The sequence below is a fragment of the Panthera onca genome, chromosome B3 (assembly GCF_046562875.1).
Source record: "Panthera onca isolate mPanOnc1 chromosome B3, mPanOnc1 haplotype 2, whole genome shotgun sequence".
NCBI classification, from domain to species: Eukaryota; Metazoa; Chordata; class Mammalia; order Carnivora; family Felidae; genus Panthera; species Panthera onca.
This window is the reverse complement of record NC_138344.1, coordinates 109681041-109694691: the sequence shown is the minus strand read 5'-3', so window position 1 is coordinate 109694691 and position 13651 is coordinate 109681041. Positions and strand designations below refer to the sequence as shown.

At 38.4% G+C, this 13651-nt stretch overlaps 1 protein-coding gene across 9 annotated transcripts in view; it reads right to left on the bottom strand.

The window, feature by feature from the left end:
• SYNE2 (spectrin repeat containing nuclear envelope protein 2) overlaps positions 1-13651 on the bottom strand; it is a 339154-nt gene that overhangs the window by 157841 nt on the left and 167662 nt on the right. For all 9 annotated transcript variants that reach the window (XM_078448168.2, XM_078448169.2, XM_078448161.2 and 6 more), the window contains exons 44-46: positions 12377-12541; positions 9370-9711; positions 232-387 (exon numbers count right to left, since the gene is read on the bottom strand). In XM_078448168.2, the coding sequence (XP_078304294.2) occupies positions 232-387; positions 9370-9711; positions 12377-12541 (663 nt within the window). The remainder of the gene's footprint in view (positions 1-231; positions 388-9369; positions 9712-12376; positions 12542-13651) is intronic.

The following is a 13651-nucleotide window of genomic DNA, read 5'->3' as shown; positions in this document are numbered from 1 at the left end:
GGAACTTCGTGAAAAAGACTAATGTTCATTAAACTCTTCCACTTTTTAAATGGAAAGATTTATACAACTTACTGATTAGTACATAATTATATAGTTACCAAATTGATCATCAGGCAAAGGTTAAATAAGACTTTTCATTCTGTACAAGCAAGTTTCTGGTAATTAAAATATATTGTATTGCACTGGATAAATGATGCAATCATGTTGTCAATGTTTTTCTTGTTTCCATACCTCTATCTCTTTTAATTGTTCATTGCTTAACACGACATCTAATTCTAAAGGTTGATTTTGCAGCTCATTGACTTTATGCTCATCGTCAGTGTTTTTCATGCTTTCTTGAACATTGAGAGAAAGTTGTTTTGACAAAACCATTTCCACAGCTGAATTCTGAAAACATAAAAAGATTAATTGCCAAATGGTCTACCTTCCAAATAAATAATTTTTCCTTTTCTTGGTGAAAACATTCTAGTTCCTTCTATTTACTCAGATTAACGGCTTTCAAAAAGTACATTTGGGGCACTATCAAAGATGATTTTCTTCATGCAATATTTAATGCTGACATTGATATCCCAAGGAAAAAGTTTTTTGAAAAGATAGGATAGGATCTATAATTATATCACAAGGTAAAATCTAGTCTTAAAGAAAACAGATATGGAAAAAACAAAAATTCTAAAATCTATACTTAGTATTCACTGTGATGCCAGAGGGCAGGACAAGTAACAGGCATTCAGTGTTACCTATGGGTAGTTGAACATGGTAAGTGGATAGATGGCAGGAACACCCAGATTGCATCATATTAACAACGGATTATGGCTTAAACAAATTAATAGTAAGAATTCCAACCTGGGTAAGGCAGAATGGGTTATACAGGTAGTAATTTGAAAGCTGTACCAACTGGATTTTCTCATAGGATACACAGAGATGGCATCTGCATTCATTGATTTGTTCTTTTCACAAATATTTGTTGAGTATTTACGCGTACCAGGTACCATGACCGTCATTTTAAGAGATTTCCATTATTTTGCTAGGGTATTAGTTTTTATTTTCAGGTTACTTTATAAATGAAGTACCATTTGATTGTGCCATATACTTTCACGTCAGTAAGGTCTGCATTAGTAAGTCTGTGAATAGAATGTGTCCACATCCCCAAACAAGGTAGAAATTGTTACTGTAAAAGTACCGCCTAGATAGCAATGTAAAATGTTAAGCGAAAGGGAAACTGGGTAAGAGATCTACGAAACCTTTATGTACCCTCTCGGCAACATTTCCATCAATGTAAGACGGTTGTAAAGTTAAAAGATTATTTAAATAAAACAGATGCTTTATGTGTCCGGAGCTTCACCAAAACTAACTGGTAAGAAAATTCAGCTGACCAGGGTGACTGGTTTTGATTAGTTGGCACTTAGCACCAGTTACTTCTTTCAAGAGGCTACAAATGATTACAATGATTTCGAAAACTTCCTCCATTCCCAACAATTTATTCAGGCAAACTACAGTTAAAAACCTACAGGGAAGACAGCATCTCAGGAGGAAAGATTCAGGAAGGCTACGAGAGGGAAAGAGAAAGGTGCCACACCACAGGTTCCATCAGCCCATGGGCACTCCTTGCCGTGAGCCACAACCACGGGAGGTGGACGCCTGCCTCCCGCCTGTTACTCCCACAAGTCCACCCAGAACAAGAGCGTCTGAGGTAAAGGCTGAGATATTAGACCCTAGGAAAACTTTACGTATTATTAACCATCTACTAAGAATTCAGAGCTCTTGGTCTGTCTTACCTTATAAACCAGTGACTTGAGGACTAGCAACAATCGGCCATTTGTAATCTATCTTTGGTGGCCAGAGAGAGCATTCTGAAAAACCGGAAATCACCCCTAAACACCATTTGTCTACTAACCCCAAAAGCCATGTTTCGACCTTGGCAGAACATCCAACGGAATCCCTCAAACGAACGTTTCAAATTTAAAAGGTAACATTCTCTTGCTCATGCCCAGAGAGGTTGGAACACAGACTCAAGGTCCTGATTGGCTCATGGGAAGATTCTTTTGGAATCAGTCATCTCTGCTCATCACCCTTTACTGTATTTTATTTTGATTTGGCAGGCTCACTTGAACAACTTTCTTTTAAATAGAAGATATTTCAAACATAGTTAGAAGAACAAAATACGACCTACAGTCATTAATCGTGATACAGATATAAGTAATGTAATCTTCCATACCACAAATACAATCAAATATAATTGAAAGCCCAGTCCTCATCCTTCTTTCATCTCTTCCTTCCCAGAGATAACCACTATTTTGAAATATACACATACATTTTCAAAAGTATGTATTCATTTAAGTCATCTCTCTGTCCAACGTGGGGCTCTAACTCATGACCCTGAGATCAAGAGTCACGTGCTCTATGAACGGAGCCAACCAGGCATCCACACACACACATTTTTACACTTTTATTATATATGTCATTCATACAGTATTGTCTTATGTATTTTAATTCTTATAAAACTGGAATTATGTATTATCATTTTATAGCTTTTCCATTCAACAGTATGCTTGGGGATGTATTCGTGGTGACAGAGAAAAATCTAATACAGTCATTTTACCTTTTATACTGTTCTACTGTCTGCATGAACATGACTTATTTATCTGTCAGGCTACTGTGAACATAATATTGTTTCCAGTTTTTCTTATTACAGATATATTGCTCTGACAAACACTTTTGTGCCAGTCGTCTTGCACATTTGTGTGACTTTCTTTGGGATGTTTTCCTAGGACTAAAATTACTCCTTTTAAGTAATGGATAGCTATTGATTTGTTCTCCAAACTGAATTACAGTTTTGATTCCCACCAGCATGGTAAAAGAATTCGTATTTTCCCTAATCCTCTCTGATATTTGATGCTAACAGACTTTAATTTCTGCCAATATAATGCATGTGAAATTGATATCATTATTGTTTTAATGGATTTCTCTGACGGCTAATAAGACAGAGCTACTCTCTGGGCACCCCAGGGGTTCAGTCGGTCGAGTGTCCAACCGACTGGAGTTTGAGCCCCGCATTCGTTCTATGCGGACAGCTCAGATCCTGCTTCGGACCCTCTGTCTCCCTCTCTCTCTGCTCCTCCCCTACTTGCTCTCTCTCTCAAAACTAAATATACATTTAAAAAAAAAAAAAAAAAAAAGACTGATCTACTCTCCTAGAAGAAAACATGAGCAGTAAGCTCTTTGACATCAGTCTTAGCAATATTTTATTGGATTAGTCTTCTGAGGCAAAGGCAAAAAAACTAAAATAAACACATGGGACTACATCAAACTAAAAGGCTTTTGCACAGGGGCACCTGAGTGGCTCAGTCAGTCGAGCAGGTCATGATCTCGCGGTTTGTGCGAGTTCGAGTCCCACGTCAGACACTGTGCTGGCAGGTCAGAGCCTGGAGCCTGCTTCAGAGTCTGTGTCTCCTCCTCTCTGCCCCTCCCCTGCTCATGCTCTCTCTCTGTCTCTCAATAATAAATAAACATGCAAAAAATAATAATAAAATAAAATAAAATAATTTAAAAAAAATAAAAGGCTTTTGCACAGCAAATGAAACCATCGACAAAGCAAAAAGGTAACCTACTGAAAGGAAGAAGATATTTGCAAGTTGTACACTCGTTAATGGGTTAACAGCCAAAATACACAAAGAATTTATACAATTTATTAAAAAAAAAAAAAACAATCTGATTAAAAAAATGGGCAGAGGACATGAACACACATTTTTGTCCAAAGAAGACATCCAGAAGGCCAACAGGCACATGAAAGATGCTCAACGTCACTTACCACCAGGGAAATGCAAATCAAAACCACAATGAGATACCACCTCACACCTGTCAGACCGGCTATTACTTAAAAGGCAAAACATTACAAGTGTTGGTGAGAACGTGGAGAAAAGGGAACCCTCAAAAGCTACTGAGAGGAATGTTAAGTTGGTTCAGTCAGTATGGAAAACATTATGAAGATTCTTCAAAAAATTTAAAGTAAATGTATCATATGTTCCAGCGATCCCACTTCTGGGTATTTATCTGAAGAGAACAAAAACACAAATTTGAAGAGCTATGTGTAGCCCTAGGCTCGCTACAGCATAATTTACAACAGCCAAGATATGGGAGCTGCTTAAGTGTCCCTCAGCAGATATACGGATAAAGAAAGCGTAGTGTACCTATGTAAGGAGTATCACTCAGTCATAAAGAAGAATAAAATCTTTATAAAAGCTTCCTAAAGATAAGCATCCATCATCACCACTAGAGACAAAATGAAAGGCATATCAACACAGTCTCAGGGGCTGCCTCCTTCTGTTAGCATGATGTCCACAATGTTAACATGACCCATAAGGCACTTGTGACTCGGCCAGCCTCGCCTACCTCTCAGGCCTCACCTGTGTCGCTCTCCTCTTTCCTCCACCCTCTCTTTCATCCTTTCTAACTCTTCATGCTCTCTCTCCCATCACAAGAGGAAATTCTACTTCCTCTTTCAAAAATGCTCCCAACATCCAGCCCTGAGCTCTGTTAATTCCAAGCCACCCTTCGGGTCTCAGTTCAAATGCTGTTTCCTTATGGAAGCTCTGACTACAGTTCGTGTCAGAATCCTTTATTATAGACGATCATGAAAATGGGTTCCTCCATTTAGTTCCTGTAATTAGGCTCTCATTAGTTACTTGATTGATGTGTGTCTCGTCCTCTAGACTAGAAGCTCAATGAGAAGAGAGACTATGCCTATTTTTGTTCACCTCTGAACCCTCACTGTCTGCTCAATAAATTTTGACTGAGTGGACATAGAGACGAATTAATATTAGACAAAAAATAAGAGAGTTTTGTTTAGTCTTTGTTTGTTAAGATGAACCATCTGTGGGGGCGCCTGGGTGGCTCAGTCGGTTAGGTGTCCGACTTCAGCTCAGGTCATGATCTCGCACTCCATGAGTTCAAGCCCCGCATCGGGCTCTGTGCTGACAGCTCAGAGCCTGGAGCCTGTTTCGGATTCTGTGTCTCCCTCTCTCTCTGACCCTCCCCTGTTCATGCTCTGACTCTCTCTGTCTCAAAAATAAATAAATGTTAAAAAAAAAAAAAAAAAGATGAACCATCTGTGGATTATAAAGCAGATTACAAAGAAATTGAGGATCCCCCGATCTAGGTCTGCCAATCTAGCTGTCGTTGATCTGATATCTGCTAGGAATGACAGAAACAGGATTTGGTGGGTTTACCAAGAGTAGAGAAAGTTCAAAATAGGCACAAGAACACAATAAGGGGTCCACTGAGGTCAGACAGCACATTAGCATATTAGACCTCAATTAAAAACCCACATAACACATTCAATAAAATGGTGGGGTAAGCCACCAAGCATCAGGCTGGGTAGAGGACACCTGTGTTCTAGTCCCAGTGCTGCCAGAATATGAATTTGGCCAATTAACATCTCTCACTTCCCTCACCTGAAACACAAGAGTTAGGCTAGAGAGTTTCTAAGGTCCCTCAGCCTAAGATTTCAGGACTTAAGAACATGCTGTCAAACACATGCTGCTCAGAGATGTCAACACCATGTACCCTATGTAGGTCACTTGGTGTCCTGTAAGGGAACAAATCTTAGATTATAAAAAATACCTCTAGAGTAAGAAGCAAGATTTACATACGGGCCAAAACCAGGCAAAGTAATACACTTTGAGGACAGAGTCGGCATATGGCCCAACTACGTGTTCCATTTCAAAATTTTTTTTTTTACTGTGTCATCAGGATAAACAATACCCCAAATAGACATCATTTACCCCAGGATTGAAAACTGTTTATCCAGTGAGTGGTTTTCCTTCTCACTCTAGTACGGACTCCACTGTATTTCTGGGGGCTCACCCACAGCGGGATACCTTTGTCTGTATCTGTGACCATCTACTTTCCAGAATTTCTCTGGATGCTTCTTAAACACTGAAATTATAAATGCTCAGAAATTTTTGAAAAGAACAAAAAAAACAACTCAGACATACTGACAATTATACCTAATGACAAGGAATTTAAAGAAGTAATTATAGACAAAAAGTTTTTTGAGGGAGCAATTATGTCATGTAGGTTGACATGTGGAAGGGAGAGGGGCAGGGAAGAACACTTAATACCAGTTAATATGTAATGTTGCTTTATGAGTTTTTAGAATAATAACAAACCCAGAATGTATTACTTTCCTGTTTTTCCTCTTTATCATTTCCCTTTATGGACATCTAAAATCTTAAAAGATTAGTCAGTCTTCACTTTTTATCATACCCTAATTTGTTACTTTACTTCACCTACATGGGGGGGGGGGGGTGGAAGGCAGTTTTGCCTTTTCATATTCAAAAACTCTTAGAAATTCATCTCTATAAAAATATCCAGTAAGATATTTGATCATAAGCACCCCTACCATTCAGTCTGTATGTTATAATTTCTCTTGCCTCCAGCTTTGCCTTAATATTTTAACTTTTTTTTGATGTTTATTTTTGAGAGAGAGACAGAGCGTGAGTGGGGGAGGCACAGAGAGAGAGGGAGACACAGAATCTGAAGCAGGCTCCAGGCTCTGAGCCGTCAGCACTGAGCCCGACGCGGGGCTCAAACTCACAACCTTTGAAATCATGACCTGAGCCGAAGTCAGACGCTTAACTGACTGAGCCACTCAGGCGCCCCAATTAATATTTTTGATATTAAAGAAAAAGTCAGCCAAAGGTCCAGATCTAAGTTATCCTCTAAATTTCACCTAAAATGAAATTCTTAGCAATGCATTCAAATATAAACATGCTATAATGGCAATTTTTGAAAAGTGCAATCATACTTTCAACAAAACTCTAAGATCACATGAAATTTACTAAAGAAAAAAGTAGAAGAAAATAAAAACTTCCTAAAAATTCTTCTGGAGACGATTTTAAATAATCTGATAAAAGCCCTTCCAAATTCCAAAAAGGCACATGAAATGAGCATTAATTAGATATTTAATTAGTGTTATATTTTAAGCTGTGACAACTGTATGCCCATATTCTAGCAGAATGACTAGTACAAAAGAGGCCTCAATGGATGTTTTTAATGAATTAAGTGCTTGTTTTCACTACCACAAGAGTTTCTGATTAATTACATTTATAATTCAGTAAATTGTGCTTTTATGTGCTCTATGCACTCAGTATATAGAGATTCCTGCTTAAGTAATTTACACTCATCGTATATGTGTCTATACATGTTTTGATCACTTTTACTAGCTGTTCAACGTTAAAATTGTTCTGGGTCTTACATAGTCTAATGTTACACAGAAAAAAGTAAATACAGCCAGTACTTAGAGTGGGGAAAATAAGAAGCACACATTCAGAGGGAAAAAAAAAAAAAAAAAGATTCATGTTACAAAAGAGTAAAAAGTAATCATGATAAAATATTAGTAGAGAATTAAAACCAGTTTCCTCTATCCTAGACCTGTGAAAATTATTTGAAAACTTAAGTACCTCTATAATGGTTTTAACTTTAAAAATAGCTTATCTTGGGGAGCCTGGGTGACTCAGTCAGGTAAGCGTCTGACTTCAGCTCAGGTCATGACCTCGTGGTTTGCAAGTTCGAGTCCCGCATGGGGCTCTCTGCTGTCGGCACAGAGCCCTCTTTGGATCTTCTGTCCTCTCTCTCTGCCCCTCCCTCACTTGCTCATGTGCACACACTCTCTCCCTCTCTGTCTCTCTCTCTTTCAAAAATAAATAAACATTAAAAAAATAGCTTATTTCCTCCTTCACAAACACATGAATCTTCTGACCATATGCAAGACATCACAAATTAAATAAAAATTTATATTAGAATATATTTGTCTTACATGATTCAATGGAAAAAAACATCTTAATGAAGCATCATAAATTATAAATAACTCATCATTCAAGATTAAGTAAAAGCTTAATAAATTATAAAAGTTCTGATTATTGGATTATGATCTTTAGTTTTCAATACTCTACTGAATTTTGGGTGCTCACAGCCAAAATGGGTCTGAGAAGCTAATTTTAAAAGTTATTAAGCAATTCCCTTTAGCAATATCATGCATTAGCATAGAAAACACTCAGCTATGTATATTTTTTTACTTATCTACTGCTCTTTAAATACCGTTAAGAGTTTCTTTTATACATACAACTCAAGAGTCGCATGCACGGGCCCTTCATTCTTTAAGACATTTTCCTTAACCGTGTCTGACATGACAAGTGGGATTTAGTAAGTTCTCCTCATGGCCAGAGAGATGCTCTATTAGCATTTAACCTTGTTTTACACATTTCTAGAGATTGCCCTCTGGTTCCTATAATTTTCCATGCATTTCTGTTTTAAGAAGACAACAGAAGGGGCGCCTGTGTGGCTCTGTTGGTTAATAGTCCGACTTTGGCTCAGGTCGTCATCTCACAGCTCGTGAGTTCGAGCCCTGCGTTGGGCTCTGTGCTGACCGCTTACAGCCTGGAGCCTGCTTCAGATTCTATGTCTCCCTTTCTCTCTGCCCTCTCCCCCATTCACTCTCTGTCTTTGGTCTCTCAAAAATAAATAAACGTTAAAAAAAAAATTTAAGAAGACAACAGAAGCGTACGCTCTTTTCATCGCTGTTGATCGCGTACTCCATAAAAAGCTGATGAGGACTCAAGCCTGAATGGTCTGATCTTTTTGCTATGGTCCCACTGGACCCTGGATTGTGAGAGGCTGCCTAACAGGAAGACGCTTTCAAATACAGTATACTGGATGGTTCTTTGTGCCTTTTCCATTTCAATCTCTAACCTATGAGAAAGAACTTTAAGAGCCACAGGAAAATGTACCCATTTGGTTTAGAAAGAAAACAAAACAACATTCTTCTTTCTTCTCCCCCGGGGAAAATTAGGAGGCTGAATGTTGATGTTCTCACACCAAACGATCTGACAACATTTAAAAATGCATTTGCAGTAGAGGGTTAACATGAGAAGAAAAAGAAAGGAACCTATCCTTTCAAACAGTCTCTGATTTCATTATAAAATCAACCAAAAAAAAAAAAAAAAAAAAAAATGGGGCTCTTGGATTTTTTTTTCCCCTCAGAAAATGGGTAGAACACATTTTCTTTTCTTTTGCCTTTTCTAATTTGCCTTTGTGCTCTTGACCCAAGAAACGGTATCTGATTACATATCAGAGAGAATAATCAACCCAAGTTGATGACTGACATTTTAACAGACTAAACAGTAATATTGCACCACCGAAATCCTGAACAGTTTTCTAAGGGCTCTTTTTACAAGTGGGCATCATAAATAGCCAGCACATTGAGGGTTTAATTATGAAATCAGAAGGCTTGATTCACTACCCTCTTTTCAGAGCCCAACACCTCTTCTTTCTCAGACGCGATGTCTTGGAGAGGCAATCACAAGCACTTACCTTGTTTATTTCCCAATCTTGCTCCAATTTTTCCAGTACAGCTGAGTCCTGAGTGGACTCCTGCACATCACAAGTGACCTCCTCCTCTCTGCCTGGCAGACTAAACTTTTCTTTCTGTTCTGCTGAGCGTTTTGATTGGAGAATGCTATGAAGACAATTTTCTGTCTCCTGCTTAGCAGATTCAAGTCGGTTTTCCAAATCCTTTTGTTTACACTTAAGTGATTTTATATCATCTTTAATAATCTTCTGTCCCACTGAAGATGTGTTTTTCTTGATGGATTTTGCTAAAGCTAAAATCTTCTCCAATGTGCCATCTTGTAAACTGAGTCTATTCTCTAGTTCCTGTAAGTGGAGAAAAGATGATCACACAAAGTATTTCCATTGTCACAAGAGTTCATTGACTTTTGGAAATCACAGAGTATTCTTCTCCAGCAGTGGAAAGTATAATAAATTTACCAATTCATATCACAAAGAAAAAACTTTGGGCAAGATTTAAACCACTGTAGCATCCCAGACCAAAACCTCCAACAGACTGTATAAGATACCAAAAGTCTATAAGAAGTAACAAAGAAAATTTCATAACACAGTTCCCGGAACGTTGGAGGCAGTCAACATATATTTGTTAAGTATGTATTTTGTTCAAGATACAGCCTTTTTACACAAAATACTAAATAATAAGGGCTTACTTTGTGCAAAGCATTGAAAAAAATAGAAGAATCATTTAGAATGTGCCCACATGAATCTAGTGTTAATATTTAAAATTCAGAGCAAAACTTTAATCAATCTATCCAATGCAATATCTTAAATATAGCAGGAACCCAAATAATATTTACTAAAGGCATGAACAAATCAGGCTAATTTGAGAACTCAAGACTCAAATGGAATTTGAGGTACTATAGCAGCTACTGATGTTACTATTGAAATAGAGTTAAACTTAAAGTTGCTAAGTGAACTAGATAGTATTTATTAGTCACTATCCTAATAGACTACACAGTATTCACTCATTCATTCATTCATTCATTCATTCAACCAGCAGCAAATATTATCATGGTAGGCTTTTTAAAAATTGTCCTTTATGTTTTAAGTAATGTCTACACCCAATGTGGGGCTCGAACTCACAACCCCGAGATCAAGAGTTGCACACTCTACCAATCAAGCCAGCCAGGCAGCCTTATCATGATAGGTTTTGAAGTTGCATAGATGAGTAAAGTTCAGTCCCATCAGGTTCCTATAATCTAGTGAGAGACACAGAAGTAAGCAGACAATTGTATTAGAATGTGAAAAGATCTACGCTAACAAATACACACAGGTCCAGATTGCATTTTAGAAAGATCTGGCACGGCCAAGGGGATGTTGCAATAGACAGGGTGACAAGTACAGGCAGAGAGCCCCTGTTTGCTGAGGGTCTGCCCTAAGGAGGCAATAATGAGGGTCTTGGGGAAGTAACAAACTTTACAGATATTCCAGAGATGAAAGAGACAACATTTGGTGTCTGACTAGATTGAGGGATCTGGGAAAGCGTGGATAACCAGGATTCTGACTTGAACCTTGGGGAGATGGGAGAAATATTCACAGAGTCAGAGAATATGGAAGAAAAAGCAGGCCTATTGGATGGCAGCTGGGAGACGGAGAAAGGGAAGTTGCTGCGTTATTTTCTGGACCTGCTGAACCACAGATAACTGCACGATATCCCAGTGGAGTTTGTCCACTGGGGTCAGAAGACCTGAATTGTAGCCCCTACTCTGTCATTTAACCTGATGACCTTGGAAGTCCCTCATCTCTCCAGAACCCAGCTTATCACGTGTAAAGTGTGGGGTCTGAACTTGATGGCCTCTGAGATTCCTTCTGTCTATTTCAGAGGTTCTATGTTAATTTTGTAGCAGGAGCCTGAGCTGGGTTCATGTCTGACACTTTCCTCGGTATCCGTGGAACCCAGACAGTGCCTTGGATATGACTGAGCCCTGAATATTGTCAAATGATCACTGTTAAAAGGGAGGTAGTCCTGTCACAATATCAGGCCATGGAGGAGAAGGCTTGTGTGATTCCCAGATCCCTAAAAGAAAGAGATGAGGAATTCCCACACTCAGGCCACCAGCGCTGCTCTGAGACTCACCCCATGAAATCTCCAGTTAAGGAGCTGTTAAAGAAAGAGCCGCTAAAGAAAGAGCCGCTTTACTTTGTTTTCTTCTAGAAGTCACCTTGCAGGCCTGCTTGTTGGCAAAGCAGAGAGTGAGAATCCAAGGAACATGTTTTGAGGACGTGGGTAAAGCACGTGTGATCCTCACTGTATAAGGCTCGGTGCTGTTGGACTTTGGGAGGGGATTTTGGAAGCCTTACATCTGGAGACTGCTCTAATTTACAGCGTGAGTATATAGGTTAATAAGGCACAAATTCTGTAACTCCCATCTGCCCCTGATAAAGAATGCGAAACTGAAGCATTTCCCTCCTGGTCTTGCTGCATACTATGCATCCTTTGACTAGTCAGTATCTGCTGGAGTCACATGCGGGCTCTAAAACAAAGATCTCCAGGAGGTACAGACTGGTCACGGGTGGAACTGTCTCTGAGGCTCCAGAGTGCAGGGAAATGTTTAAGTCAAATTATAAATAGATTTGGTCACTAAAGAAGAACATCCCGGGGGCGCCTGGGTGGCTCAGTCAATTGAGCATCCGACTTTGACTTAAGTCATAATCTCGCAACTTGTGAGTTCGAGCCCCGCATTGGGCTCTGTGCTGATGGCTCGGAGCCTGGAGCCTGCTTCGGATTCTGTGTCTCCTTCTCTCTCTGCCCCTCCCCCGCTTGTGCTGTGTCTTTCTCTATCAAAAATAAATAAAATATTTTTAAAAAAAAGAAGAAAAACCCCATTTTCTATGACTGGCCAGAACTTTAATTAATTAATTTTAATTATCTGAATAACAACTGGATTTCTGACCAAAGACAATGATTTGTTCATCGTAATTAATATTGATTTTGTTTTAATGTCCATCGTGTCTGGGCACTGTTTAATACCTGCAGCTTCTGCAGTTTTTCCTCAGTTGCTATTTGATCCAAAGGCTTATCAGAAAAACTGGCAAGTTCCTTGGAGAGATTGTCCAATGTAGTATTCAGGTCTGTGACGCAAACCTGGTATGAGTGGTGTTCTTGAACGTGACCTTCCAATTTTTGCACGGAATCCTAAAAATAAAACCATTGACAATTCACCAATTATGTCTCTGAATTTCCTCACTCAGAAAATAATTAAATTGTTCATAAACACTTGTTTTATGAAGTTTCATCTGGAAACAGGAATAGGGCCATATAAATTGTCCAGAGTTCGTAAGTAAAGTTTTAGTATTTGCGATATTTCCATGTAAAATCTCCTCCTCCCCACCCCCCCACAAATGGCTTATTGAAATCACATGCTTCTTGGCCTTCATTTCATTCCTAAAGACAATTTACTTCTCAAGAGGTTTACAAATTGTAAAGGCTTCAAATTATATCATCAAATCACAAACATCCATAATAAAGCAGCTCCCTTAATTATCCTTCTTAGTAAAATCAAATACCCACAGTTGTAAATGAGACTATATGAGATCAGCCTAACCTCAGATTCCTTTCCTAAGAATTCAAGTCCAACATTGTGTTTTAGGAAAAAGTAATCCTAACTCGAGAACAAACCCATCTTCAGGTCTGCTTCCTGGAATAAGAAAATAAGGCGGCCACACCTCATCAGAAAAGTAGCAATTATTAAACTAAATAATTTATAGCCAAGTAGGTATCTCTTTACCCCTGCACACGTCCTGCAATCTGTATAAGCAAGACTTCTTACCCACATAACCCTTATATTGATCTAACTTCCCATATGCAAAGAATTACAGATAATTCTCTTATGAGAATACATTCCCTTGTGACAAACTGACATTTATCTCTTAACTCTTTTACTGCAGACTACTCAAGGGAGGGAAACTGATAAGGTTTATACAGAATAATGAATATATAGCTGACCTTAAACAACATGAATTTGAACTATATGGATCCACATATCACAGAGCTTGTACAGTACTGTAAATGTATTTCCTCTTATGATTTTCTTAATAACATCTTCTTTTCCCTAACTTACTATACTATAAGTAATATATGTTTTAGGTAATATATATGTCATATATTAATATAGATATATAATACATATAGAAAATATGTGTTAATCAACTGTTTATGTTATCTGTAAGGCTTCCTCTCAACAGTAGGCTATTAGCAGTTAAGTTTGGCGGGAGAAAAAGTTATACGCAAATATTCAACTGTAGG